The 27,918-nt window shown below is 52.3% G+C and overlaps 1 protein-coding gene across 3 annotated transcripts; it reads left to right on the plus strand.

The window, feature by feature from the left end:
* RRP1 (ribosomal RNA processing 1) lies at positions 1-27,800 on the plus strand. Of its 3 annotated transcripts, none has more exons than XM_070466853.1 (13): positions 1-85; positions 16,568-16,650; positions 18,053-18,110; positions 19,648-19,733; positions 20,123-20,184; positions 21,678-21,807; positions 21,903-21,967; positions 22,134-22,330; positions 24,561-24,637; positions 25,289-25,386; positions 25,522-25,541; positions 26,421-26,531; positions 27,409-27,800. In XM_070466853.1, the coding sequence occupies exons 2-13, from the start codon at positions 16,621-16,623 to the stop codon at positions 27,711-27,713; spliced, it is 1,239 nt and encodes a 412-aa protein (XP_070322954.1). In that variant the 5' UTR covers positions 1-85; positions 16,568-16,620; the 3' UTR covers positions 27,714-27,800. The 3 variants fall into 3 exon arrangements, with proteins under 3 accessions (XP_070322954.1, XP_070322953.1, XP_020739225.2); XM_070466852.1 differs by lacking the exon at positions 1-85 and adding an exon at positions 14,411-14,627; XM_020883566.2 differs by lacking the exon at positions 1-85 and adding an exon at positions 14,413-14,627 and having other exon boundaries at positions 27,481-27,800.
* Positions 27,801-27,918: the final 118 nt, after the last annotated feature.

The following is a 27,918-nucleotide window of genomic DNA, read 5'->3' on the forward strand; positions in this document are numbered from 1 at the left end:
CATCCCGGAAGGAAATGGAGTGCGGACCGTCCTGGTCGGTGCGGACTGAGTGGGGCAGGAGAACGGCCGCAGCTCGGGACCCCCGGTGGGCACTGTCTCGGGACCAAAGATCGTGTGCTGTAGGGCTGTCCCCCCTCCCGGGGTTTGGTGTCGTCCTCCCGGGCGGCTGAGCCGGAGGGTGTGGGCGAGGGCGCGGCCTGCAGGGTCCGGGGAGAGAGGTGGTCCCTGCCACGCCGGGGTGGGCGCTGAGCGGTGGTCTCGTCTAGGTCGCAGCCGGGCAGGACGCGGGCTGGAGGTGGTCCAGCCTGCCTCCTCCCGGCCTCCCGGGCCACTCAGGATCCCCAGACCCTCTCTCCTGTGTTGTCTTCCAGGTGCCCACACTTTGACCCGGTGTCTGCAGTGACAGTGATGGGTCTTGAAATGAGAAGTGTTTGTGTTCGCAGAGGAGCGGGGAGCTGGCCCTGAGAGCTGTCCAGGGCCGAGGGGAATAGAAGCCCCTGCCCGGCGCCCCTCATCCCCAGGCCTGGCTCAGCGCCCTACCTGTGCCGGTTTGCTGTGCTCACCATGGGCGTGTGACCCGAGGGCAGGGTGAAGGGCTGACGTGGACGGACAGAAGAGGCACAAAGGAGTTCAGTGGCAGCGAGGCGATGACTCCCAGGGCCTCAGGCCCGGGTGGGGGTCACGCGGAGGGCGTTAGTAAAGGGTTTAGTTCTGGCCGTTTCGCTTAGGATTTAGAGTATGTGTAATAGGAGAATCCCAGGGACGGGGGAGCTTGATGGGCTGCCATCTATGGGGTCGCACAGAGTCGGACACGACTGAAGTGACTTAGCAGCAGCAGCAGCAGCAATATCCAGGAAAGAAAGGGTCCCAGTCTTTTGGGGGCAAGGTGGGGCTGTGCTGGGAGCTGTCTGGACAGGACTGGCCTATCAGAAAGGCCCAGCTGCCCCTCAGTGGGCGCTGGGCCTCTGCCACCCCTGGGGGCTGACGCTGCAGGTGCAGGCCAGCCCTGCCTCCTAGGGGCCCAGCGTGGAGCCTCAGTGGGAGCGGCCAGTGAGCAGGTGTGTGGGGAGAGGAGCCTTTTCTGGGATGTGCCAGGGCAGAGCCTGGTCTGTAAGTTCAGGGAAGCATGGGAGGTCGGGTGAGGTTGAGGCCTGGGGAGGTAGGGAAGGAGAAGCTGACATCCAGCAAAGGCCCAAGCTCAGAGAGCTGCACTTTAACACCAGCAAAGCAAGCGAGGGGGAGACAGCCTCAGGTCCACCCTCCTTGGGCTGAGTGAGCAGGGGTTTTTTTTTGTTTTTTTTTAAGTCTTTATCGAGTTTGTTACAATATCGCTTCTATTTTATGTTTTGTATTTTATGTTGCAAGACATGTGGGATTTTTGTTTCCCAACCAGGGGTTGAACATGCAGCCTTTCATTAAAAGGCAAAGTCTTAGCCACTGCACTGCCAGGGAAGTCTCTGAGTCAGCAGTTTTTATTTGTTTTTTAACTGATCATTTGCATTTAATGGAAAGAAAGAACTATTCATTGAAGGATAGTTTTTCGAGAATGAAAAGATGAACCACCCACTGGGATAAATATTCTCATTACACATATCTGATAAGAATATATAAAGAACTCCTACAAATGAATAAATAAAAGATCATTAAAAACAGGTGGTATCCTTGAAATGAAACTTTTTTTTTTTTACATTGCCTGGCACTTAGGATCTTAATTTCCCCAATCAGAAATTGAACCCACGTCCTCTGCATAGTGTGGAGTCTTAGCCTAAGGACCACCAGGGAAGACCCTGGGGTTATCGTCTTAATCATTTATGGCCGGAATGTCTTTGATCTGGTAGTCTGTGACCCTGGGCTGTCTCAGTGTACTCTGTAAAAGGTTATCGTACCTGGAAGATGACTCACAGCAGCACATAATCAGTGATGCTGAATGGGACACTGGCGGCAGGCCCCTGACCTTCACTACTCTTTATTGATAAGACAGAATGTGATGGAACAGGTCTGGCTAGGACAAGCAGGCAAGATAAGAGAGACACCTGGGCATGACTCTGAAGTCACAGGACTCCATTTCAAGACTCCTGTAATCCTTAATTTAATAAATGAATGAGACACAGTTTTGACCCCATAAAAATGGAAAACTCTGTGTTGAAAACAAAACATCAGAAAATAATGAGCAAGAAGGGCAAGGAAAGCAGTTCTGTGGCTTTTGTGATTCTACATCGGGGGGATGGGGGTTGTTGGGAGTGACCCACCTTGAGACGCCTCTCTGTGCGTGACCCTCTCTTCCTGCTGGACTGGTCTGCAGGTGCTCACCTTTTACAAATAGGAGGGGACTGCCTTGGTGGTTCAGTGGTTGAGAATCTGCCTGCCAATGCAGGGGATGCAAGTTCGATCCCTGGTCCAGGAAGATCTCACATGCTGTGGAGCAACTAAGCTGGTGGGCCAGGCCACAGCCACTAAGCCTGCACTCCTTACAACCCATGCTTTGCCACAAGAGAAACCACCGCGGTGAGAAGCCCACTCGCCACAACTAGAGAGTAACCCCCACTCGCTGTAACTAGAGAAAGCCCATGCAGCAATGGTTTTTATTTTAAAAATAAAAGCAAGTAGGAGGGTAACACACCTGTGGACGGCTGTTTTTTAGAGTTGGCTGTAGCAGGGGTCCTCCACCTTGACTTGGGTCTTGGCAGAGCCTCCCAGGCAGGCAGAGGAGGGCACAGCTTGTATTAGAAAGGAGGAAAGCTTAGGTGTGCCCCAGGCCTGGAGAAGCTGTGGGCAGGCTCGCTTTAAGCTGAGGATCCTATGTGATTAATTTCAAGGGCATTCTTGACTTTCTCTGGTTGTCCTAGGTTAGAAAGGGGAGGAGCAAAAATTAGAGAAGATGGCAGTCATGGCTCACTTGTGAGGTTCCTGGCTGGTGGCTGCAAAGGCTGTGGTCTGGCTTCTGGGTGGTGGTCGCAGAGTTTGTGGGTTAGAGTTCTCTAGTTGCATGTACGTGGTCTGGCCATTGTCTGTATGTATAGTCAGTGTCCAGGCTTCCCAGGTGGCTTGGTGGGTTCAGTCCTTGGGTTGGGAAGATCCCCTGGAGGAGGAAATGGCAACCCACTCCAGTATTCCTGCCTGGGAAATCCCATGGACAGAGGAGCCTGGTGGGCTACAGTCCATGGGGTCACAAAAGAGTTGGGTACAACTGAGCGATGATACAACAACAGCAACAACATAGTATCTCATGCTGCTTTATGAAGTCAGTGTTGCTTTATTGCTGAAGACGTGGGTCCAGACATGTTTTCAAGCTGCCATGGAAGGCAGGCTATAAGGTCAAATGGTTTAATGCTGATCCAGCCCTTCCGTGTACCTGCTGTGTGGCATGGGAGTAACTGCTGCACCTCTCTGTGTCTAAATTAAGCACCAAGTGAGTTAATGGACATAAAATGCTTGGGTCGGTGTCTGAGCCCTAGGGTGAAGGGATGATGTTATCACTACCGTTGTGTGTAATAACAAACATAAATCTCACCCATAATGAGCATTACTTTCTCTACCAAAGGTCCTGAAAAATGCTGAGGTCTTTGTCTCATTGCTTGAGGCCACAGCTTCTCATCTTACTGGAGCCAGGGGAAGAGAGTGAGTTTCCTCTCTTCACGTAGATCCCTGGGGCCATTCACTTCAATTTGAAAAATCTGTATTCAGAAGGATCAAAATTTTAGGGGACTTGCTAGGAAGTCCAGTGGTTAAGACTTCATGATTCCACTGCACAGGGCGTGGGTTCAATCCCTGGTCGGGGACCTAAGATGCCAGGTGCCTGCTCTGCAGTGAAGCCAAAAAATTGTTTTAAATTCAAGCAACTTTGAAGATTCCCTTGTGATCTCTGATTATCCCAGAGTCAGTAGAAGCCACAGTGGCTTTTTCCTCAGTGTCTCATGGCCCCTTCTTCCCCAGCAAGACAGTTGTAGAGCTGCAGACATTGTCCTTTCTTCCTGGCTGGATTCTTTGGCTGGACTGATAATTAAATTGATAGCAGAATTAACAGGAGAAGTATAAATTTAATTTCTGACATACAGGAGCCCCGAAGATCTGAGACCAAGGGTGATGAGTCTGGCAATTAAGGCTTCTATGCCACCCTGAGCTGAGGAATAGCGTGGGGACCTGGGGCTCCCCGAGGGAGGAGGGCTCTTCACAGGGAGATACAGAGAGCGAGGATGGTGGTCAGTGCTTCCCTGGCTGTGCAGGTAAGTCAGATAAAAAAGTTATCTCTAATAATAGCTCTTCTTCTGGTTGTTATGTTGTTAAGTCACTTCAGTCACTTCCAACTCTTTTAAACCCAATGGACTGTAGCTCACAGGCTTCTCTGTCTATAGAAATCTCTAGGCAAGAATATTGGTAGCTTCACCAGGGGATCTTCCCGACCCAGGGGTCAAACCCAGGTTTCCTGCATTGCAGGCAGATTCTTTACAGTTTGAGCCACCAAGAAAGTTAACGAAGAGGTCATAATGTTTTCTGGGGCCACTGGGTCCTGATTGCCTTCAGCTCAAAGTAGTCCAAAAGGGCGTCTTCTGCTCCCTCCCACCCCAGCTTATGTGCATCCCTGTTGACATGCTGAGGAGGGCGACTCACCCACCTGTGCCCCATTCTGTTCCAGTTGCTTCTGTACCATCAGGCAAAAACTCCATCTGCAGAGTCTGTTGCTAATTAAATTCTAGCCCAAGAAATCCTCTGACTGGGTGGGGGTGGAGAGGAGGAGGATGGAGGGAAAAAAATAAAAAAGATAACACATCTAAACAACTAAGCATTTATTAAATTCCCCTATTTATCTTCAGTAGCAAGGAGAATATCAGTAGATATAAACTTGAAAATTGGTACCCCATGTGGGCACATCTCTGCTCCGCCTCCTGCATCAGGATCCATCACAGGCCTGGCAGCCTAGGTGAGCTGGAGGCACAGCAGAGAGAGGCTATACCTCTGAGCCAGGCCCCTTGAAGCCAAGCAGAGGCAGCCCTGAGCCCCCTCTGAAAGGTGGAGGGAGGTGTGGAAATCGGGGAGGAAACAGATGTACATGGTGAAGGGCTGTTGCTATCAACTAATGTAGGCAAAAGCTTTTCTAAGCTTAGAAGAATCAGAAGGGAAAGACTGGGACCCACATGGGGCAGGTGACACCCTGGGTACACCTCTGACCTGTCCTGGGCCAACCCAGCTATTCTGTGTGTGTCTCTTAATGATGTACGGATGCTTGTCCAGGTCCCCAGCAGACAGGCAGCACCAGGACTGTTCCTACCTCCATACCTGTCACAAAGGAGGCATTGAATAAACATTTGACTCTTTATGTTACGGAACTCATGTTCAGCTGCTTGTCACTCAGGAATCCAATACTAGGAGTCAAGTGTTGGGTAAAAGGAAAGATGGCTGTCATGAGGAAGCTGGCAATCCTGGGGAGAAGGTGTCTCAAATAATCAACTCCCCCTTGCTGATCAGGGGGCAAGAGCTTTCAAAGGGGAGCTCCAGGGGAGCAAGGCCAGGGCGGAGGGGGAGCCACGTGTGGGACAGCACAGTCAGCTCTGACAGGCATCTTGAAGTCAGACGCGCTCCCTTTGAGAGTCATCTTGAAGTTGGTCCTGTGGTAGTGTGATCAGCACCCTCGTGATCATTTTGTGTACAGTTCATCTTCAGTTCCAGAGTTGGTTTGTTCCCATTTCCTTGTGGCCAGTTCTCAGAATTGTGCAAGATGGAGCAGCTCACGTCATGGCTATAGCCTGGTCATCATGAAGTTAACTTCTTCCACTGGGTGGGGGTTTCAGTATCTCTAAAATAGCTCAAAGGATATGGCTCAAAATGTTAATCATAGGTTTTTAAAGAGGAAATAAAGGTCCTTGTCTTTTTTTTTTCTTTTTCTTTTTGACCACACCACATGGCTGGCAGGCTCTTAGTTCACTGCCCAGGGATGGCATCCAGACCCCCACCCAGCAGTAAAAGTACCAAGTCCTAATCTTTGGACTGCCAGGGTATTCCCCAAAGATCCTTGTCTTTAATGGCTAAGCTTACTATTTTGTCTTGTGTGACTGCTTTCCTTTGCTTCTGCATGTTCTCACTCCTCTAATTAAATTTATTCTTTGGCTAAAGTTTTTTCTACAGACAAGAAGTGGGTGGAGGATGGTAAGGGAACGGTCTGGGCTTCCCAGGTGGCTCAGTGGTAAAGAATCCACCTGCTAATGTAGGAGACCAGGTTTGATCCCTGGGTTGGGAAGATTCCCCTGGAGGAGGAAATGGCAACCCACTCCAGTTTTCTTGCCTGGGAAATCCCATGGACAGAGGAACCTGGCAGGCTACAGTCCATGTGGTCACAAAGCGTCAGACATGACTGAGCACACGTATACATATTGTTCCGAGAAGGCCCCATAGGGTCCTGCTCAGTTACAGTTACACACTTTTGTAAATCAAAAATAAAACTTCACAACGAAAGCAGGCAGTGCTAGGAATTTTGTAAAGGAAAATTAATCGGGGGACAGAAGATTTACCTATTAGTATAAAAATGTCCATCCCAGAATTTAGAAGCCCCCTCACTGCCCAGCCTCTGTCCACAGCCAGGAGCCCTGTGTAGTTGGGAAAAAGTGTCTATAGAACTGTGTCGTCCAGGGTCCTGCTGTTGGCAGCGCTGGGTGCTTTTTGTAACCCTGAGTTCCTAGCCCTTTAGATTCCAAGTCCCTGGGGCTTGGTGGGGCCCAGGCATCTGTGGGATTGGTGGACACTCACCGATGCTAACAGTAGCCATCACTAGAAGGGGGGAATGGGTATTTAACAACACTCTGTGAATTTCTGTACTTTTCTAAAGTTTTATTTAAAGGACTCTTTTTTTTAAAAAAAAATTAAATGTTTATTTATTTATTTGGCTGTCCCAGGTCTTAGATGTGTCATCTGAACTCTTAGTTTTGGCATATGGGATCTAGTTTTCTGACCAGGAATTAACCCATCCCCCTTTCATTCGGAGCTCAGAGTCTTAGCCACTGCTCCACCAGGGAAGTCCCAGGACTCTTTGTTTTTAGGAAAAAAAAGTTTTCTTTTGGAATAGTGTTCATTCTTGAGGAGTAAATGACATCATGGGAGAATGCTAGGTGTGTTATTGAGAAGCAGTTTCAAAACAGTCAATATAATGTGGTTAATACAATTGATAGATTCTATTTAATTGACATATAATTAATAAAAATCCTATGCACAGAAAATAGAGAACAGATCTGTCAGAAATTTTTCCTTTAGACCATGAGACCACGGGCTTCTCAGATGGTGCTAATGGTAACGACCCTGCCATCTCCAATGCAGGAGACATAAGAGACATGGGTTTGATCCCTGGGCTGGAAAGATCCCCTGGAGGAGAGCAGGGCAGCCCACTCCAGTATCTTTGCCTGGAAAACCCCATGGACAGGAGAGCCAGGCAGGCTACAGTCCATGGGGTCGCAAAGAGTTGGACCCGACTGAAGCGACTTAGCATGCATGCATGAGACCGTGGTTGGTTCCCTCCCCTAACTTTTTCCTTTTCCTTAATCTTCTATAATAACAACTGAGGGATGAATATGGGGGCAGAAGCAGCCAGTATGGAGTGAGTGGCTGTGAGTCCTGGAGCCGCAGGGGCCAGGGGGCTGGGATGGGGGGTCTGGGAGGAGGAGGGGCGGGGCCACGACCACAGCTTGATCTGCCGGGCTGTCTGATGCATGTGCAAAATGAGTCTTCAGGCCCTTGTTCTACGAGTGCCAAGAATCTCACGAAGGCAGCACCTGAGCTATACCAGGCACAGCCCTCGTGTTCAGGCCCATGCTGCTAACTGGGCACACGAACCACCTGCCACCCGTGAAGTGGTCCTGGCCCGCACGTGGGGCGCTCACAGCTGTAGTGGGCACACGGGCTGGCCTGGGTGTTACCTTCACCTGTCTCTTACAGACTCTGGGCAAGAGCATCCCCTGTAAGCCTCCTCGCTCACCTAAACTGCAAAATTCAGGACTTCTCTGTCACTCCCATGGCTAAGGCTGTGCAGGGGGCCGGGATTCAAATGCCACAGCTAAAGATTCTGCATACCACGAGGAACAGTCAGTGCCGCCAAATAAATCAAAGAATGTATATTTTAAAAGTGCAAGATCCACCCCTTCCTTGCAGGATTCTTTTAAAGTTTACAGAGGCTTTATATAGTTTGTGAGTAAGTCCTCGCACATGGCAGGCACTCGTTAGGTGGTGGTGACTGTCAGTTATTTTGTCTTCTTTACCCCTTCTGGAATGAGTTCAATAGTGTCCCCTCAGAGTCACATCCACCCAGAACCTGAGAATGGAACTTTGATTTGGAAATGAGTTCTTCGAAGATGTAATTAGGTAAGGTGAATTAATAGTGGATGAGCTGCTGCTGCTGCTAAGTCGCTTCAGTCGTGGCCGACTCTGTGCGACCCCATAGACGGCAGCCCACCAGGCTCCCCCGTCCCTGGGATTCTCCAGGCAAGAACACTGGAGTGAGTTGCCACTTCCTTCTCCAATGCATGAAAGTGAAAAGTGAAAGTGAAGTTGCTCAGTCGTGTCTGACTCTTAGCGACCCCATGGACTGCAGCCTACCAGGCTCCTCCATCCATGGGATTTTCCAGGCAAGAGTACTAGAGTGGGGTGCCATTGCCTTCTCTGATAGTGGATGAGGGTGGGCCCTAAATCCAGTGTCTGATGTCCTTATAAGAAAATGAGAGGACACACAGAGACGGAAAGAACGGCGTGTGAGGACAGAGCTACAGGGAGGGGGCCGTGTGAGCATGGAGGCAGAGACTGGTGTGACTCGGCCACACTCCAAGGGACACCAGGAGCCCCCGAATCAGGAAGAGGCAGGGAGGACCCTCCGCTGGGGCCTTCAGAGGAAGCGTGGCCCTGTGGACATTTTGATCTCAGGCTTCTGGCCTCCAGAACTGGGAGATGATACATTTCTATTGTTCTAAGCCACTCAGTTTTTGGCACTTTGTTATAGCCTCTCCAGGGAACGGCATCCCTCCCTGGTTCAACAGACATGCTTCCTAGCACAGATATGAAGTTGTGCTTCAGAGGTGTCACACACACACCCTTCCCGTCTGCACCAAGTTGGTCTGGAGTTGAAAGACTATGACTTAGGAAGACACACAGGATCTATAAACAGGGGTTTTTCCAGGTCCCAGAAAGTGAACACAAGCAGGACAACCTCAGGATGGGAAGTGGCTCCCCACGATGCTGCAGGAAAGAGAGATGCTGGTTTTTGTTATTTGTCGAATACGTGAGCACACTTCTGTTGTTAATTTGTACCCGGTGAGCTATCCACATCTGTTCTGCACACTGTCACCTCACAGGCGCCGTCCTGGGTACAGACCAGTAGGACAGAGAAAAACCCTGCCCTTGGGGTAGGACGGGGTGAGGGGTGTATAATGCTTGTAGAAATGGGAAAAATACCCCGTTTCCCCAAGTCTTCTCAGATTTTCTGTTCTTGCTTTTCTAATTTTTAAATATTCATTTTTATTTCTTTATTTGGCTGCCCTGTGTCTTAGTTGTGACATGCAGGCTCTTCGATCTTCACTGCAGCATGTGGGATCTAGTTCTCTGACCAGGGATCAAACCTGGGCCCCCTGCATTGGGAGCTGGGAGTCTTTCACTGGACCACCAGGGAAGTCCCTTACTTTTCTTTCTTTTTAAACTTTAATTAAAAAAAAACTTTTTATATTGAAATAATTTTCAGCTGCAAAAATACTACAGGGTTTTTGTGAATTCTTCATCCAGTTTCCCTAAATGTTAAACTCTTGAAGTGTTGGCCACTCAGCCATATCAGACTCATTGCGACCCCATGGACTATGGCCAGGCAGGTTCCTCTGTCCGTGGAATTCTCCAGGCAAGAATACTGGAATGGACTGCCATTCCCTTCACCAGGGGCTTTGCCCCAGGGGTCGAATCTGTATTGCAGGCAGATTCTTTACCATCTGAGCCACCAGGGACACCCTTAAACTCTTCCACAAGCCTAAACATAGTGGCTCCCAAGGCAGGAAGTGAGCCTTGAGATGCCCCGTGAGGAGCTTGTGTCCAGAATCCAGGCCCATCTCACTGCACTTCCACGAGCATCCTCCTGGCCTCAGTTCCTTCTGCCTGGCCCCTCCTGGTCAAGTCCTCTGAGTGACGTCAAACTGGGACAGCCCTCGCCTTTTACACCCTTGACACATTTAAAGAGGGTGGATTGCCTATGTTGGGGAATGGCCCCAGTTTGGGCTCGTCCAATGTTTCTCCTGATGAGGTGGAGGCTGTGTGTTTGGGGCAGGGACACCACCAAAGTGATGCTGTCCTTTCAATGCGTCACTTTGAGGGCTGACGTCCATACATCTCACTGGTGATGTAGATCTCCATCTTGAGTGAAGGTGTGTCTGCGGGATTTCTCCATTGTAACATTACTAATTTCATATTAACCAATAAGTACTTTGAGGCTATAAGAATATCATGTTTGTTATCCCCCTTTTGCCACTGATTAATATCCATGGGTGGTTCTTGCCTGCGACGCACAGCAGATTTTGGAAAATCTCCTAAAGAAGGATAATTTTGCATGTAGAACTGTCAAGGAAAATTCAGTTGACAAGAAAAGAGAACTTTATTAGAGCCAAATTGAGGATTATAACCCAGGAGAAAGTCTTATAGAAAATTCTGAAGACTGTTCTGGCTGTTAGAAGTCAAAGGCATGGTCATATACATTTTCGAGACAAAGAACCATCCATCAAAATGACATCCTGACATTTTAGATACAGTTCACCAAGGATACGTAGTCCAGGCAGCAAAGCCAGCAGCCGGTCACCATGACCCCCTGCGAAGTTGGGAAAGAATGCTGTTCTTCTAAGAAGTCACATTGCCAGTGTCAGAAAAAAACAAAACGAAACAAAAATGATCTTTATGGTTGAACAGGCATTCCCACCTTTGAGGCGGTCTGGTTAATGTATAATCTGGATGCACTTGGCCATCAAAGGCAGAAGGAGGCCCGAATGGACAGAATTTTATGCTTCATTTTCTCATCCTGCCTTAAAATATAAATTTTATTTCATCTGAACAAAGACATGTATTTTTTAGTTCCACTAAATATGCAAGAAATCCTTCATTAGCTGTCAGCATCTAATAGCTGAATACACTGTCAAATATGTTGAGTTGTACAAAAAGTTCATTTAGCTTTCTCCATAACAGCTTAGGGAAAAACCCAACTTAACTTTTTGGCCAACCCAATAGTTTTAAAGTATATGTTGCTCCATTTCATTATATTATTTTGGTGAAATTCTGTGTTGGAAGTTCACTGAATGTCTATTAAAATTGCTCTTTTCTTTGGGCTTTGTTGTCCTTTTTCCTGCTTTGGCTTTTCCCAGAGTGCTTTCCTCTCTGGAGTGCAAGGATTTGTTACTTTACTGCCTGGCATCTCTGCTGAGTCCTGGCTGGTGAGGCAGGGATCTTGTCCTGTTCAACAGTGCCACTGCTGGTGAAAAACTTAAATAGTTTTTTCAAACAGAAAAAGTTGGATGAATAGGGCAATGAACACTTGTATTCCTCCCCTGGAGTCAATCCTTGTCAACATTTTGCCATATTCGCTTGTATACTACATATATGTGATCATTTATCCACTTATTGACGTCACGGCACTTAATTCTCACTGAACACATCACGTTATTTCCTAAAAGTTGAGACATTCTTCTCCACCATGTGTTGGCAAACTATAATCATTGTGCCTAATCCTAGCCCATCACTTGTTTTTGTAAATAAATCTTTATTAGAGCAGAGTCTCATCCATTTGTTTGCATGTTGCCTGTAGCTGCTTTATGCACCAAAGGAGCAGTTGTTTTGGCCCACAGATATGGAAATATTTACTGCTTTGCCTGTGCAGAAAAGCATTAATATAAGGCCTGATTGCTCTCCTTAGAGAGTCCAGCAAATGAGTTTGACCCTTAGCTGGGAACCTGAATTTGGAGATTTTCTTCATCTTCCTTAAAACTCAACATTCAAAAACTTAAGATCATGGCCTCCAGGCCCATCACGTCATGGCAAATAGATGGGGAAAAAGTGGAAGTAAAGGCAGATTTTATCTTCTTAGGCTCCAAAATCACCGAAGATGGTCACTATGCTACTGAATAGTGTGTGGGTCGGGCTGCTCACAGCTCAAAAGCCAATACATAGGCCAGGGTGGTGGAAAGGAGAGTTTGCTTTATTTCAGATGTCAACAACTGTCTGTGTGGTAGGGTGGCAGATATGTGTCCAAAGGCCGACTCCCACCCCCTGAGAAGCAGGGGGTGAGAGCTTTTATAGACAGAGTTGGGGTGGAGAGGTTACCTGCAGAAAGAGCACAGTCATCTTCAAATTGGTCATCAATGCAGTCTGACCGGCATCGTCTTGGTTATTTTAGGTACAGTTAATCTTCAGTTCCAGGGTGTACATTTTTTCCCATTTCTTTGCGGTCGTTTCTCGGAATCGTGGCAGCTCATGTCCTGGGTATGGTCTGGTCATCGTGTAGTTAACTTCTCTACCTGGTGTTTTGGTATCTATAGGACAGCTCACAGGATATGACTCAGAATGTTATCTACAGCCCTTGAGAAAGAACTAAAGGTTCTTGACTATGCTTAATGACTATATTATTATTATTTAGTCTCCTTAAGACTGTTTTTCTTTGTTTTCACATGTTCTCATTTCTCTGATTAAACTTATTCTTTGACTAAAGTTTTCCACATACAAAAGGCAGGCAGAGGACATGGTGGGGGGCAGGGGGGCAAGGACCAGAGGGTCCTGCTCTGTTTCAGCGGCAACCAGGAAATTAAAAGACGCTTGCTCCTTGGAAGTAAAACTATGACAAACATACACAGTGTATTAAAGAGCAGAGACATCATTTTGCTGACAAATGTCTGGAGTCAGAACTATGGTTTTTCCAGTAGTCGTGTATGCATATGAGAGTTGGGCCATAAAGAAGGCTGAGCACTGAAGAATTGATGCTTTTGAATTGTGGTGCTGGAGAAGACTCTTGTCTTGGACTCCCTTGGACTGCAAGGAGATTAAATCAGTCAATCCTAAAGGAAATCAATCCTGAATATTCCTCAGAAGGACTGATGCTGAAGCTGAAGCTCCAGTACTTTGGCCACCTGATGCAAACAGCCAACTCACTGGAAAAGCCCCTGATGCTGGGAAAGACTGAGGGTAGGAGGATAAGGGGGTGACAGAGGATAATATGGTTGGATGGCATCCAACTCAATAGACATGAGTTTGAGCAAACTCCAGGAGATAGTGAAGGACAGGGAAGCCTGGCGTGCTGCAGTCCATGAGGTTGCAAAGAGACTCCACTGAGTGAGTGAATAACAACAATCCCATCACCCTAATTGTGATAAGAGTGACTCATGGGCCTAAGGTATTTGGACCAACGACACAGCAGGTGCTGAACATCTGCTTTCCCTGTGGGAGTCTGGAATTTAGGTGTGTCTGGTAGAGAGTGATGTGACCAGCTCATAATAACAACTCTGGGCTTTTTAACTTTTTAGCGGTGTTTTGAGCCATTCGGGAGACCAGTGAATCTCTGTATTGGAAGTGGAGAGTGTTGACTACTGGACCACCAGGAAAGTCCCCCAGAAGCCCCTGACTCTGATCTCTAACAAGCTCCTCCTGACATTCAATGTGTTGTCATAGCTGTTTGCTGGGGAGTTAGGGGAACATGTGCTCTATAAACCTTTTCCCTATGCTTTGAACCTTTTGCCATAATAAATCACAGCCAAGAGTCTTCCTAGTGAATCAATGAATCCGGGGACCCTGGGTCCCCCTGACACATGACCCATTACTGAAAAAGGCTACTGAGGGGCGCTGTGACGCAACAGGTTCGCGACTGCCTCCCTCTGCCCTGTGTGCCTCCTTCCGCCTTTCTGCGCTCCAGGCCGGTCGCGGACCTACAGGGTGGACGAGATCAGTGCACAGTGCCCCACGGGTGACGGTGCTGTAGCGTGGGGGCCCCGCCAGGGCGGCAGGCCACTGCGGGCGTGAGCGGTACTCGCGCAAATTCCGCCGTGACCACCCTCCCCTGGCATCGTGGCGTTTTCTGATGACCTTGGCCTGAACCAACATTCACTAGATTCACTGGGGGCTTTCTACAGTTCCACCATTCCTGTCTGTGCTCGCTGGCATTCTTTGCTAAAGAAGAGCCTTCCCTCAGCAGCCAAGGGTGAACTACAGCACCTCTCCGCCTCCCAAAAGGCGGGCAAATGCTGGCCTCCTATTAATTGTCAGTGTCCAGAAGGAATGGAGCCAGACAGAGCCCCGCGCACTTGTCGTTGCGAGGCCTTGCCACTAGGAGGCGGAGGCGTGCGACCCGGCGAGGCTGGCGCGGGTACGTGACGTCACTCCGAGTGCTGGCGAGTCGGCGCGGGAGCGTGACGTCACACCGAATCCCATCGATGCCGGCGCGGGAGTGTGACGTCACGCAACGCGCCCAGGCCTAGCGGCGAGGTAACTGGCATCTTGGGGTCTTGGCGCGGTCGCCATGGGTCCGCGAGTACAACTCCCGCCCGAAATCCAGCTGGCGCAGCGGCTGGCGGGGAACGAGCAGGTGACCCGGGATCGGGCGGTGAGGAAGCTCCGGAAGTACATCGTCGCCAGAACTCAGCGGGCCGAAGGTTGGCGCGGGGTTGGCGGGATGTGGGCCGGGGGCGTCTCGCGAACCGGGCCGGGCTGGAGGCGCGGGGTGGCCTGGGTTGGGGGCCGGCGGCCCGAGTTAGCTGACTTTCCAACCGCGTGGAGCCTCCGCGTGGTCCGGCCGGCTGGGCGGAGCCTGGTCGGGCCGTGGCGATGCTCCCACCCACCCGCCGGCTCGCTCTCCTGCCTCAGCGCTTAGCCCTGATCCCCTTATGCACGCTGACTGACTTGAAGGTGCTCGGCGTCACCTCGTTGTCGGCCGCCATGTGTCCCTCTGCGGAGGGCCACCCCCCACCCCACCCCAGCCAAGCCCCTAATCTATTTCCAGTTCCGACTTGCTTTACTCTGGGAACAGGACCCTGTCAACCCGTATATTCCACTATCCCTGCTAGCCACTGTTTGGGCACCATGTTTTTTTTTCTCTCAGAGTGGCATTTGTCACTGTTGGTAGTGTTTTCTTGTGTAATTGTTGGATTGCGTCTGAGTTTCATGCAGCATACAGTTGTCAGAAATCACCTCTCCTTCAGTCCTTGGTGGTTCTCAGAATGTGGTTTTCAGAACGTGGCCCCATCAGCAACTTCAGCATCACCTGGACATTTGTTAGAAATGTAAATTTGTGAGTCCCATCCCAGCCCTGCTGAATCAGAAGCTCTGGCAGATGGGCTGTGTGTGTGCCTAGTCTTGTCAGCCATCTTTTACTGTTTTTGACCCTATGGCCCATAGCCCACCAGGCTCCTCTGTCCACGAGTTTCTCCAGACAAGAATACTGGAGCAGGTTGCCATTTCCTCCTCCAGGGGATCTTAACCAACAGGGATGGAACCCACGTCTCTTGTCTCCTGCATTAGCAGGCAAGTTCTTTATCACTCGCGCCACCTGGGAAGCCCAGGAATCTTTAAAGAAACCCTCCAGGTGATGCCATCCTATTAATAAAGTCTGAGAACCACTGCTCTGGAGGAGGGTGCCAGAACATAGTTAAGACCTCAGTATATACTTGTTGGGTGATTTTATATATCTGTCTTCATCAGTCAGTTTATATATCTGTCAGTCAGTTCAGTTGCTCAGTCATGTCTGACTCTTTGCAACCCCATGGCCAACTCTCAGAGCTTGCTCAGAGTCATGTCCATTGAATCAATGGTGCCATCCAACCATCTCATCCTGTCATCCCCTTCTCCTGCTGCCTTCAATCTTTCGCAACATCAGGGTCTTTTTCAATGAGTCAGTTCTTCTAATCAGGTGGTCAAAGTATTGGAGCTTTAGCTTCAGCATGAGTCCTTCCAGTAAATATTCAGGACTGATTTCCTTTAGGATTGATTCGTTTGATCTTCTTGCAGTCCAAGAGATTCTCAGAGTCTTTTCAAAACACCACATTTCAAAAGCATCAATTCTTTGGTGCTCAGCTTTCTTCATGGTCCAACTCTCACATCCATACGTGACTACTGGAAAAACCATAGCTTTGACTAGATGGATGTTTGTCGGCAAAGTAATGTCTCTGATTTTTAATATGCTGTCTAGTTTTGTCATAACGAGCCTGAATAAGGTAATGTGTAATTTTAAAATTTGAAAAGTGTACAAAGCCCAGGTGTAACACTGGGTGAACTATGGCCAACAGATTCACTTGTGTAGCCACCATCTAGCCCAGGAAATGGTGACTCATTCAATTTTGAATCTCAAAAATGGAGCACAGTCTCTGATGCTTGGAGATTCTCGGTAAACATTTATTGAATGAATCAAACAGCAGTTACCTGAGGAGACCCTGCAGCCACTGGCCAGCAGGTTCTAAGTTGGGAGAGTTGGTTGAGAGCGAGGGCCAGATACCTGTACAGTAAGAGGACTTTGGTCTAATTCAGGCAGTCACAGTTCTCTGTTCTGGCACTAAAAGATGGGCTTCATTTAGTCTGAATGGTGCTGTTTCTGGCGCAGGTGGTTTCACTCATGATGAGCTGCTGAAGGTGTGGAAAGGGCTGTTCTATTGCATGTGGATGCAGGACAAGCCACTGCTGCAGGTGAGTGCCCAGGAGGCTACAGAAGGCGCTGGGGCCGCAGTATGAGTGGGAGGGCAGACGAGCGTGTTGTCAGCCCTCGTTTTACTGCAGCAGATGTGCTGAGCGCAGTTTTATAGCTTTGATGCTATTTTTTCTTAAGGCCTGGAGGGCCAGGGCCTTGGGTTAGGGAGGGTTTCACACTTGGTGAGTTGGGCACCATAGTGATGCTGGTGAATGCCAGGGTACATCATGGCTGAAAACTGGGTTTTCTGGCTTTTTTTGGCTGGAGGTGGGGGCGGTTGTGGGCTCTTAGTACCCTGACCCTGACCAGGACTGGGGATTGAGCTCATCGCTCTGCAGTGGAAGCTTAGAGTCCTAACCACTGGACCACTGGAGAAGTCCCTGGGTTGTCTGTTTTGTGTTAGTCAGAGATGATGAGCTGAGTGCTGAAATGCTGGAAACCAGGGGACAGCACCCAGGTCTTCCGAAGCAAGTATTTTTTCCTTTTTTCTATTTGTTTGGCTGCACCAGGTCTTAGTTGCAGCATGTGGGATCTAGTTCCCTGACCTGGGATCAAACCTGGGCCCCCTGCATTGGGAACATAGAATGGTCTTAGCCACTGGACCACCAGGGACGTCCCTAGCCTTTTTTTCTTAATTGTTTTTTATAAAAATAGACTTTATGTTTTAGAGCAGTTTTAGGTTCACAGCAACATGAGAGGAGAAGATACTGTGATTTCTCACATGCCACCTCCCCTGTAGTCCACACCGCCACTGGAGTGGGCCCTTTCTCACAGTCCATGGACCCACCCAACGTATCATCAGCGCCCAGAGTCCATGAGGGTTGCTCTGCTGTTGCGCTGTCCGTGGGTTCAGTACGTGTATCCTGGCACACGTCCTCTGTTGTGTGTCTTACAGGTTTCACTACCCTCCAGCACTCGCCTTTCTTGGGGTGTGTCTCAGTGGGGATTGTCCGCTCTTCAGGACACCCTGAGTAGTGAGGGTACTTAATGAAGTTCAGGTGCTACGCTCGGGTCCAGTGCAGTAGGCGGTGCTTGTACACCGAGGCAGGCAGGCAGCTAGTAACCTGGAGGGTCTCCTCAGCACCCCCTTCAGATGGCTGTGTGCTGCCAGGCTCTGCTCCCCTCCCCGCTTTGACTGTCGGTCTCTGTTACTGAGTGTTGGGCTTCGGTCAGGAGGGCAGTCCCTGCCCTTGCTTGTTGTGAGGTTAGGTGGGCATGGCCTTCGGGGAGGCCTCTTCTAGTGGTGTGAGACTTCCGGACCCCAAGCTCGCTGGGCTGCGGGGCCCTGTGGAGCCGGATCCCACGATGAGTGAGGACAGTTAAGTTTCTTCCTGCCGCTGCTTGTTGCAGAGGATCCCGTTTGTTCAGGGACTGAGGGCGTTTGTCCTATTTCCTGTGCAGGAGGAACTTGGCCGGACCATTTCCCAGCTTGTGCATGCTTTCCAGACCACAGAGGCACGTAAGTATCTTTGCCACGCTGAGCCCCAGCAGTGAGGCTGGATCTGCAGAGACCCAGCCCCTGAACATGAGGCCTGCGTTCTGAGAGTGGGAGCCAGGGCCCCATCCCGGCTGGCGTTTGCTGGTGTGGGAGAGGCTATTCTGGTTTCCACCGTGTGTTCCTCACTCACCCAGGGCAGAGGTCTGGAGCCCTCCGAGGTCTGGAGTGCTAATGCCTTCCATTTAGAGTCTCAGTGGAAGCTGTGGAGTGTCCACAGCTGACAGCGTGAGCTCCCTCCAGCTCATCTTCCTGACTCTACTTCAGACCAGCATCAGGGATCCTCAGCCCTGCCGCCTGCCCTTTGGCATCACTTGTGTCTTTAGAAATCCTGATGTGTATGTAGACCCTGGTCCTGTTGAGTCGCGCTCTGGGGACGGGGCCCGTGTGCCAGCATCTGTGACCCCCCTACCCTACTCCAAGGGCAGCCAAGGCCGGGCGGCCTCCCTGGTCTGGACCTTGGGGCCACGGGGACCATTGCTGGTGGTGCCCGGGCTGTGTGGGTGGGTGTAGTTTGGTTATGGTTCAGTAGCCGAAGCCATCAAAAGCAGGGGTTGTGCAGTTACGGACACTACTTTCTTCTCTTGGGAGACTCTGTACTGCATCTGAGGAAATCCATTCTCTGTAAGTTTCACCTTTTAAGAACATACAGAGGCGTTTCCGTGCTCAGCAGGAGGGCAGGTACAGAGCGTCCAGTTGCTGACACTTGAGCGAGGTAATGGACGCAGTTCTGTCCTTCACTGAGCTGTCTGACCAGCCCTCTCTGTGGGAATGCTCTGCAGCAGGCGATAGTGGTGGCCTTCGTGTCCTGAGGTCGGGGCGTCAGCAGGACAGGATCTCTTCAGGCCTGTTCTCTGGGCGTGTGGATGTCCGTCTTTTCCTGTGTCCTCACGTGGCCGTCTGGCTGTGCATGTCTGTGTCTTGAATCACCTTATAAGGGCAGCAGTCAGGTTGGATTAGGGCCTCACCAGTGACCTTTTCTCTTCATCGCCTCTTTAAAGACCTGTCTCCCACATATAGTTATATGCTGAGGGTTGAGGGTTAGGACTTGGGGGACCTGGTTGAACCCACAGCCCCCTGGTCCTGACATCCCTGTTATTGGCAGGGTTTTGTGTTTGATCAGGTCAGCGGATCCAGTGGGGCCAGTGGTGGGGTGGGGGGTAGGTGCTGGGGCGGGGGCAGTGGCAGTGGCCGTGTGGGGAGGGGCAGCCTGGGCAGCGCCTCTCCTGCTAAGCCTCACCTTCTCTTTACGCTTGTTGTTCAGAGGATGTGGCTATGGTTCAGGCTTGTGGCTGGGCTGTACTTTTCTTTCTGAGGTTCCTGAAAGTCCCATTTTTAAGCCACATCTGCAGCACTGCTCTTAGCGCACTCAGGCTGAGGGTCCCCAAGGCCACCGCCCTGGGACATCGTGACCAAGTTTCTTCATGGTCTCTGCTCTCCCCTGCCCTCCAGAGGCGGCTACCACTTCCCCCCAACTCTTCTGGTCTTGTCCCTCCCCTAGAGCACCTGTTCCTTCAGACCTTCTGGCAGACCATGAACCGTGAGTGGCCGGGCATCGACAGGCTGCGCCTGGACAAGTTTTACATGGTGAGGATGCTGCCTGCTCCCTGCAAGGGCCCCCATGGTGCTGGACTGGGGAACAGCGCTTCCAGAGCCAGGCTCGGCATCCAGGCTCCTGACAGTGCTGAGGGGTGACCTCATGTGCTGCAGACCTGGTGTGTCTGGAGGCTCCGCCCCTGAAGAGGGGCTTCTCCTCGTCCTATTTTCACTCTGGGAACGTCCATCACAGCCATCAGTCCTGGTGCTGCGGTCGCCCCCCAGCGTCCATCCTGCTTCTCCTGGGAGGCTGGCATCTCGGCCCCAGGCCCAGCACCCGACCACTCTCAAGGGCCCACGGTGCACGGTGGGCACACAGATGGCGGGCAATGGGGGGGCTCTGGGCTGGTCTGCTAACGGGGTCTCCTCCTGTGCCACAGCTCATGCGGATGGTCCTGTGCGAGGCGCTGAAGGCCCTGCAGATGCAGGGATGGGATGAGAGGTGGGTGCCTGTTCTGTTCACACCCGTTGCTGGGTGGTCTGTGTCCCTCCAGACTGAGAGGGTCTGTGTTTCCTGGCTCACCTCAGGCCTCCCTGGCAACTGGCAGCCGGGTAGGGTCCTCCAGTGGGGCTGGGCAGGGCTCTGCTGGTCTTAGCTACCCCTCCCGGCTACTCCCTCCTCGAGACAGGTGGGCAGGGCTCCCTGGGCAGATGGGCGGGGCTACTCCTGCCTGGACTTGTCTTTCACCTGCCGCCCTGGGTCCAGGTTCCGCCAGCAGGTTTCCAAACCTCCAGGGGGCGGACTGACATCACAACATAAAGTGAGTTTCTGCAGATTTACGTTTTAAAGTTTCTGAAATTTTAAAAAAAATTTTTTTCTAATGATAGGCGAGCTCAATATAAAGAACTCAGAAAAACTTTTTAAAAACATTGAAAAGCAATTTTAATTCCAGCAGACAAGTACTTAAAAGAATGTTTTTTTTTTTTTTTTGCTGTGCTGCATGGCTTGTGGTACCTCAGTTCCCCAACCAGGGTTTGAACCCCAGTTTGAACCCCAGCCATGGCAGTGAAAGCCCAGAATCCGCTAGGCCACCAAGGGACTCTGACAATTACTTTTAAAATGTGGTGGTGGTCTGTGCTTGATACAAAAGGGGCATGGAATTGGGTGTGGAATTTATAGAGACTACTTTTTTGTTTTACTGCAAGTGTGTCCAAACATCCCACCTGTGAGTGTCCTGCCGCCACCAAATTTGGGGAGGGCGGGTGCTAGGGGAAAGGGTTTAAGAAACAGCTGATTTTGAATTGATTTGTGTTTAAAAAATGATGGTAAAGCAATTTATTTTTAAGCACAAGGATAATAAATCTAGGACCCAGATGTCAAAACAGCTACCAGACTGGAAAGGGCAACTTACGGCCTGCATCACTGTAGGACTTTTCCGTCTTCTGGATCGCAGAGTTCAAGTCTTGCCCCTGGCCTAACCTCCAGCCAATAAAAAAATCAGCAGGAGTTGGACTGTAGTTACTGGAGCTGTCTTTCTAGGTTGAGAATGGCTGTGGGTGACCTGACTCCACGTTTAGGGCCGGGCAGCCTCTGGTTTTTAGTGATGTGAGACAGTGTCCCTCATATCAGGATTTAGGGCCCTGCTGTCTGGGGCGGGGGCGGCACAGGGTTTGCAGCGGGCTCTGTGGAAGTGATGGTGTTACCTGTGTTAACTTGGGGGATGTTGTTAGGGAGGTAGTTCCAGCCTCATTGTTGCTGGTAATTCAGCCTCAGATCCTTACGGAGAAGCTGGTAACCTCCCGTTCCCTGTGTAAACAGCTAGTGATCTGCTTTTCCAGCCCTTTTCCATTCTCATGTGTGTAACAGACTGAGGGTGACATTCGGTAAGTGTGTGTGTCGCAGCCTGGGTCCCTTCTGGTCCGGGGACAGCACCCTGGTGTTGCTGGCGTCAGTGGCCCCTGGTGCTGCTGCCTGACTTGCCGCTTCTTCCCCAGACTGACCGAGCAGCTGCTGGAGCTGCTAACGACAGAGATCCTGCACCCGGACAGTGAAGCCCCCAACGGGGTGAAGAGCCACTTCATTGAGATCTTCCTGGAGGAGCTGACCAAAGTTGGCGCCCACGAGGTAGGTGGTCGGCGGCCAGGCAGGGCGAGGCGGGCAGTAGCCAGGCTGCTGGGTGCCTGTGGCCCGGGAGCTGAGCCCCAACCGTCTCCCTGCAGCTGACCGCGGACCAGAACCTCAGGCTCATCGGGCCCTTCTGCACGATCGCTGCCCAGACTCAGGAGTGAGTGCTGTCTCCCGCCTGCCTCCTGTGTTCCGTTGAGTCCTGGAGGGGCTGCCCTTGGGAGATGCCGTGTGCTCACGAGGGTCCAGTGGGGTCCAGAGGCCAGCATGGGGAGGGGCGGGCGCAAGGATGGTCCAGCTGACGGCGACTCTGTGTTACCCCTCAGCTCCCTGGTTCTGCACAACATCGCTCAAGGCATCTTTGAAGCAATCGTGGAGCAGGCCCCACTGGCCATTGAAGAGCTCATGAATGAACTGGAGGAGGAGGAGCTGTCGGAGGAGGAGGAGCTGTCAGAGGAGGAGGAGGGGCTGTCAGAGGAGGAGGCGCAGGAGCGGGGCGTGCTGTCCAGGGAGCCCCCTAAAGGTGAGGACTGCACGCTCCAGGGTGAGTCCAGGGACAGTCCAGCCTGTCCACCTTGTGCTGAGTGGGTCCTCGGGGGGCGCCAGCTAGCCTTATGGCCGTGTCCTCGGGGGGATCTGTGGTGGGTCCTTATGCCTTTAGGGGTGCGTGTCCTCCACCAGCTGCAGACTTTTCCACCCCTGCCTTTTGTTAACCATGTGAGTGCACGGCTCAGGGCACTAAGCGTGTTCACGTTGTACAGCTGTCATCACTGTCCGTCTCTGGAACTTCTCATCTTCCCCGACCAAAGCTGTGCCCGTACTGCCCAGCTCAGCTCCTGGCCCCCGCCGCCCTGCTGTCAGTCCTGTGAGCCCGCCTGTCGGCGTCTGTGTTTACAGCAGCCGGCTCACACAGTATTTGTCTTTGTGTCTGGCTTAGTTCCCTGAGCCATGCCGTATCCTGTGTGGGAATGTTTGAGGCTGAGTGATACAGCATTGAATGTGTAGTTCACGTTTTGTTCTTCATTCGTAGATGGAGTTTGGGGTTGCTTCTGTGTTTTTCTGTTGTGGTTAATGCTATTATGAATATGGGTGTACGAATTTCTATTTGAGACCCTGCTTTCAATTCTTTTTGGTCTGCACCCAGAAGTGGGATTGCTAGGTCCTCGGGTAATCCGTGTTTAACTTTCTAGAAACCGCCACGCTGTTCCCACAGTGGCGGCTTCGTTACGTTCCCGCCAGCAGTGCAGGAGGGCTCCAGTTCCTCCCCGTCCTCCCAGTCTCTCGTCTTCTCTGATCGCGGCCCTCCTCCTGAGTGCAAGCGCTGTCTCTCTGGCTGCGCTTTGCATTTCCCTAATGACTTGGTGTCAGGCACCTCTTCATGTGCTTGTTGGCTCTTCATATATTTTTGGAGGAATGTCTATTCAAGCCCTTGGCCCATTTTTTGTCATTGTTTTTTCGTTGTGTCTTAGGAGGTCTTCTTATGTTCTAGTATCTTCCCCAGTAGCTCAGTTGGTAAAGAACTTGCCTGCAATTCAGGAGACCCTGGAGAAGGAAATGGCAACCCACCCTAGTACTCTTGCCTGGGGAATTCCATGCACAGAGGACCTGGCAGCCTACAGTCTGTGGGATCGCAAAGAATCGGATACGACTGTGCGACTAACTTGCTCTTTCATGTGTTCTGGCTGTAACTCCTCTCCAGGTTATGATGTGCAGGTGTCTTCTGCTGTATGGGTGACCTTCTTAATCATCTTCACAGTCTCTTGATGTACAGATTTGAAAGTTCTCATCAAGTCTGGTTGTCTTGATTTTCCATGTTACCTGTGCCTTTAGTCCAAGAAATTGTGGCCAGATCCAGTCTCCTGAGGCTTTTGCCCTGTGTTTTCATCTGAGTTTCACTGTTTTGGTTCTTTAGATCTTTGGTTTGGGTTGAGTTAATTTTAGTCTGTTGTGGTAGAAAGGGTCCAGCTTCTTTCTCTGTGTGTTGATGTTGGGTGTGCTGGCACATTTGTCGAAGGGACCGTCCTTTCACCCCTGGACAGTCCTGTGCCCTGATGGGAGGTCATTGGATGGTAGGAGCAAGAGTTGGTTGCTGCAGCCTCTTGAATCCAGCACCCTTGCTGGCCCCCCTGGCTTTCTTGTTTGTCAGCCATCCCCCTCAACACTCTGCGGCCGTCCGGGACGTCCTTCCTGGCCCTCCTTCCCCTCCTTGTCCTCAGAGGCCTGAGTGACCAGCGCAGATGGACCCAGGGGCCCATGGTGGCCTAGGGCCTGCCCACAACCCTGCTATTGTCATTCTTCGCCACACATGCTCGCTGCTCAGGCCAGCTGTTGATCAAACCTGTCCTCTGGAGGTGGAGACAGCAGGGCCCCAAGTGTCTGGTGTCCGCTCCGTCACCCGAAAAGGCTCTCCCTGCTTGCCTGTCAGCCCAGGCCGCCCCATGGCCGGACAGCCCCCTCCCTCCTCCTCCTGGGGCTCCTGGCCCGCCATTCCTGCCTGAGGTGCCCCCTTGTTTGGTCAGCCCCTCCTGGTTTCACTGGAAGTGGTCAGGCCCCGCCGCCTCCGGGACGGCTCTTTGGTTCCCTGTCTGGGGGGCACCGCTGCCCTGGGGCAAGGCCCTCAGTGCTCCTGCCATCCCGCCGTGGGCTCCTCAGCCCAGCTGTGGCCCTGCAGGCAGGGAGCCTGGGTCCCAGGTTGGGCCTGTAACTCCTGCGGCACTAGGCGTGTCTAAGCCTGCAGGGCCCTTCCGTTCTAGGTTCTGTCTGCAGGGCTCAGCCCCCCCTGGACGAGCAGGCGGGAGATGACGACGACAGCGCCAGCACTGTCCTCCAGGTGTGTGGCTGGGCTTGTGGGCTCAGCGCTCAGCTCTGGGCGTCAAGCAGGGCGGCATCTGTCCGGCTGGGCCTGGGTGGGAGGCAGGGACCCTGGAGGCTCGTCTGTAGAACACAGACTTGTTGAAAGGGGAGCTGGGGACCTGGCCCCGGGAGGCTGAGCCCAGGTTTCCCGGCTCGGCAGTCACCCCGCCTCTGCTCCCGGCCCCTTCAGGTGCTGGGGCCACTGGGGTGGCGCGTGCTGAGCGGGGGCCTTTCAGGCCCCCATCGGAGCCTGAGCTCAGCAGAAAAGATCGGGGACTTCAGGTGGATTGGACCTGTAGGTTCCTTCCTAGTCAGTGTCAGATGTTGATTACTTGATGCGTTAATAAGATTTTAGATGTCTTGGGCTAAATTCACCAGGTTAATTTTACTTGTTCCTTCCTGCTCATTTTGACATGGCTCCCGGAGGATTTACAGTTGTGCAGAGGCTCGCCATGCGTCCCCTCATGTTCGCTAGGGCCGGCATTTCCCGGGTGGCGGAGGGCGTGGGGGCACAGCCGGGGGCATCGGGCAGCCTTGGCGTTGGTCCTCTTGCTTGTTCTCTGTTGGGTCTCATTCTGGGAGCACCTGGGGGCTGACTGGGCCTCCGTGGCATCTCTCTGTTGAACAGTTTGACTACAAGGCTGTTGCTGACAGACTGTTTGAGATGGCCAGTCGCCAGGATACCCCTCCGCAGAACCGGAAGCGCCTCTACAAAGTGATCCGGAAGTGAGTGCCCCGGCCCTCCATTCTGCCTATCTTCAGATGGGTGGCCCATCTTCAGAGATCGGGTTGGGAGGGCCTTCCCTGGGGGGCGGCCCCTCCTCTTGAGATGCATGGTGAGTGACTCTCGCGTCCTTCCAGGTTGCAGGCCCTCGCGGAAGGTGAGCGCTGGGTGCAAGGCTCGACGGCATCTTGTCCTCTGGGGAGTGGATCGGGTCACGTGCTCACCCCCAGCACCGGTGGCTGTGGGAGGCCAGTGGTGTTTCTTTTGGGGAGGCTGCCATGGGCCTGTGCAACTCTCGTTCTGGTGAAGCCCAGGGGTTCTCAGGGCTGAGTGTGAGGGGTGGGGGTTGGCTGGCCCAAGAACCTGAATTTCTGGCAAGTTCCCCGGGCCAGCCGCGCTGCTGGCCTGTGGTACAACATATGGCTCCACTTCTCGGCGTGTGGCTGCTGGAGCTGCCATGGCTTGTTCTGAAAGACAGTTTCCTAGAAAGTGTAAGATTGAAGATGTAAGTGTTTCCCTCCAACATTTCATTATGAAAATTTTAAATATGTGCAAAGTCTCAAGGATTCTACGATGAGTACTTAAGAGTCTACTATTATCATTTTATCATCTTTGATTTATCATGTATCTACCTCCACCCCTCAGTCAGAATGTACCTTCTAAATATTTCATGCTGGGGTGTTACTTTCTAGGTGAAGTTAACATACAGCAGAACACGTGAACACTGGCTTCGTCTGGTGGGTTTTGACTGAAATACGCTTGTGTGACGCAAGCCATCAGGGTTTTGAAGGGTCTCCTGCCTCTTCCCCAGCTGAGTGTTTGTGAGGCAGCGCGCGGTGCGTTCAGCGCTCCACATGGGCTCCTCCAGACAGTGTCTGGCAATGCCCCGTGAGCTGCCCTTGGCCGTGTGGGAATCAGACCAGGGCTCCTTGCCAAAAACTCATGGCGGTGTGCTTGCGGGGTGCTGGAGGCAGTGGACGCACGGACCGTAAGCATCCTGGCCCGCAGCCTCCTGACCACCTGCCTTGGTCCACAGGCCTCTTCCCTGAAGCTGACATCCCAGAAGAAGCGTACCAGAATCCGCGGGGCGGGAGGCGGGTGAGAATGAAGAAGCGCTTGTCCGGATCCCAGCTGCGGGACAAGACGGGTAGGCCTGGCAGCGTTGGCTTCATTACCTGGGTTCTTTTCCCCGCCGCTCCCCTGCTCATGTCACCTATGACTGTGGCCTGTCTCCCTCTAGACATGACTCCCTGCCTTCCTCCCCAGCCTGCTGCAAGCCTTCCCACCCCACTCCCCACTGCCCTCGTGTCCTGGAGATGTGGCACCCTGGCCCAGAGGCCCTCGCTGTCCTCCCCGTTCTCCTTCCCTGCGGCTTGGTCTGGTGCCTCTTCCTGACCCTTGTCCATCTTTGATTTGACCTGCTCCACGCCTCCCCTTCCTCTGCAGCATCCTCCAGGAAGCCCCTGACCTCACTGCGCCCTCCTTGATTTTGGAGGCTCCCCCTCCCCTCCCCCATCCTCCCTCTTCCCCTCCCCCTCCTGCTCCTCTCCCCCTCCCTTCTCCCCTCCTCACCAACTTGTACACAGGCCAGTGGCTGGAATGTGACCTGCCCATTGAAGGGTCCCCATTCACCCCTGCTCCAGCCCAGGCCAGTCCTGTCCGGGTCCATTTATGCCAGGCTGCTCTGCAGTCTGGACGTCTTGCGCACCCACCCCAGGCTGGGCCCTGGATGCCACTCACAGCTGTCACATTGACTGAGCTCCAGCCCCACCTTTTTGGCAGCCCCTCCGCCCCGCACACTGAGCCTGGGCCCCCTGTCCATCTCGTCTTCGCCCACTTCTTTCTCTCCTGGTCCTGTCCTCACTCTGGTCGTCCTAAAGGCCCACTTCCCGGTCAGTCTCCGTAGGTTGCACACCCACCTGGTGGCTGTGGACCTTCCAGCCTCACTGATGCAGGCCCCTGGGTGGCTGACTCAGGTCCATTCCCAGGGCCGTCGTGCTGAACACTGTGTCTCTGCCCTCCAGGCCTGCCACCCCGGACAATCTCAGGAGTTGGAGCTGACCTTGATACTTCGTTCACTCAGCCTTGTGTTTCAGGGAGACGTGCAAAGGAGGCCTTGCATTCAAACTCGAGCCCAGGATCCACGAGGAGGAGGCGGCAGCGGAGAGCAGGCGGTGACCCCCCTGCGCCCCAGGAGCGGCCCAGGGGCCATGGCAGGAGAGGGGCCCCCAGGAGGCAGTGGCGGCTTCGGGCGGGGGCCAAAGCAAAGATGGCCGGTTGCCAGGAGCCAAAGGCGAAAAGGAAGCGGACCCCAGAGGGCCAGAAGTGACATCCCCCAGGTCCCCTGGGAGAATGAGGGGACAGGACAGTCGGGCCGGGTCCCTGAGACTCCAGAAGCTGACTGCTGCCCAACTTACTGTGTCAAGAAGCAGCCGAGGCCAGGACTAACGGGATCAGGCCCTCACTTGGTGCCCACATTGCGGCTGTGCTGACCTCGGTCAGTACGGCGCACCCTAGGACTGGAGGCCCCCCAC

Source organism: Odocoileus virginianus, chromosome 4 (assembly GCF_023699985.2).
Source record: "Odocoileus virginianus isolate 20LAN1187 ecotype Illinois chromosome 4, Ovbor_1.2, whole genome shotgun sequence".
Lineage (NCBI taxonomy): Eukaryota > Metazoa > Chordata > Mammalia > Artiodactyla > Cervidae > Odocoileus > Odocoileus virginianus.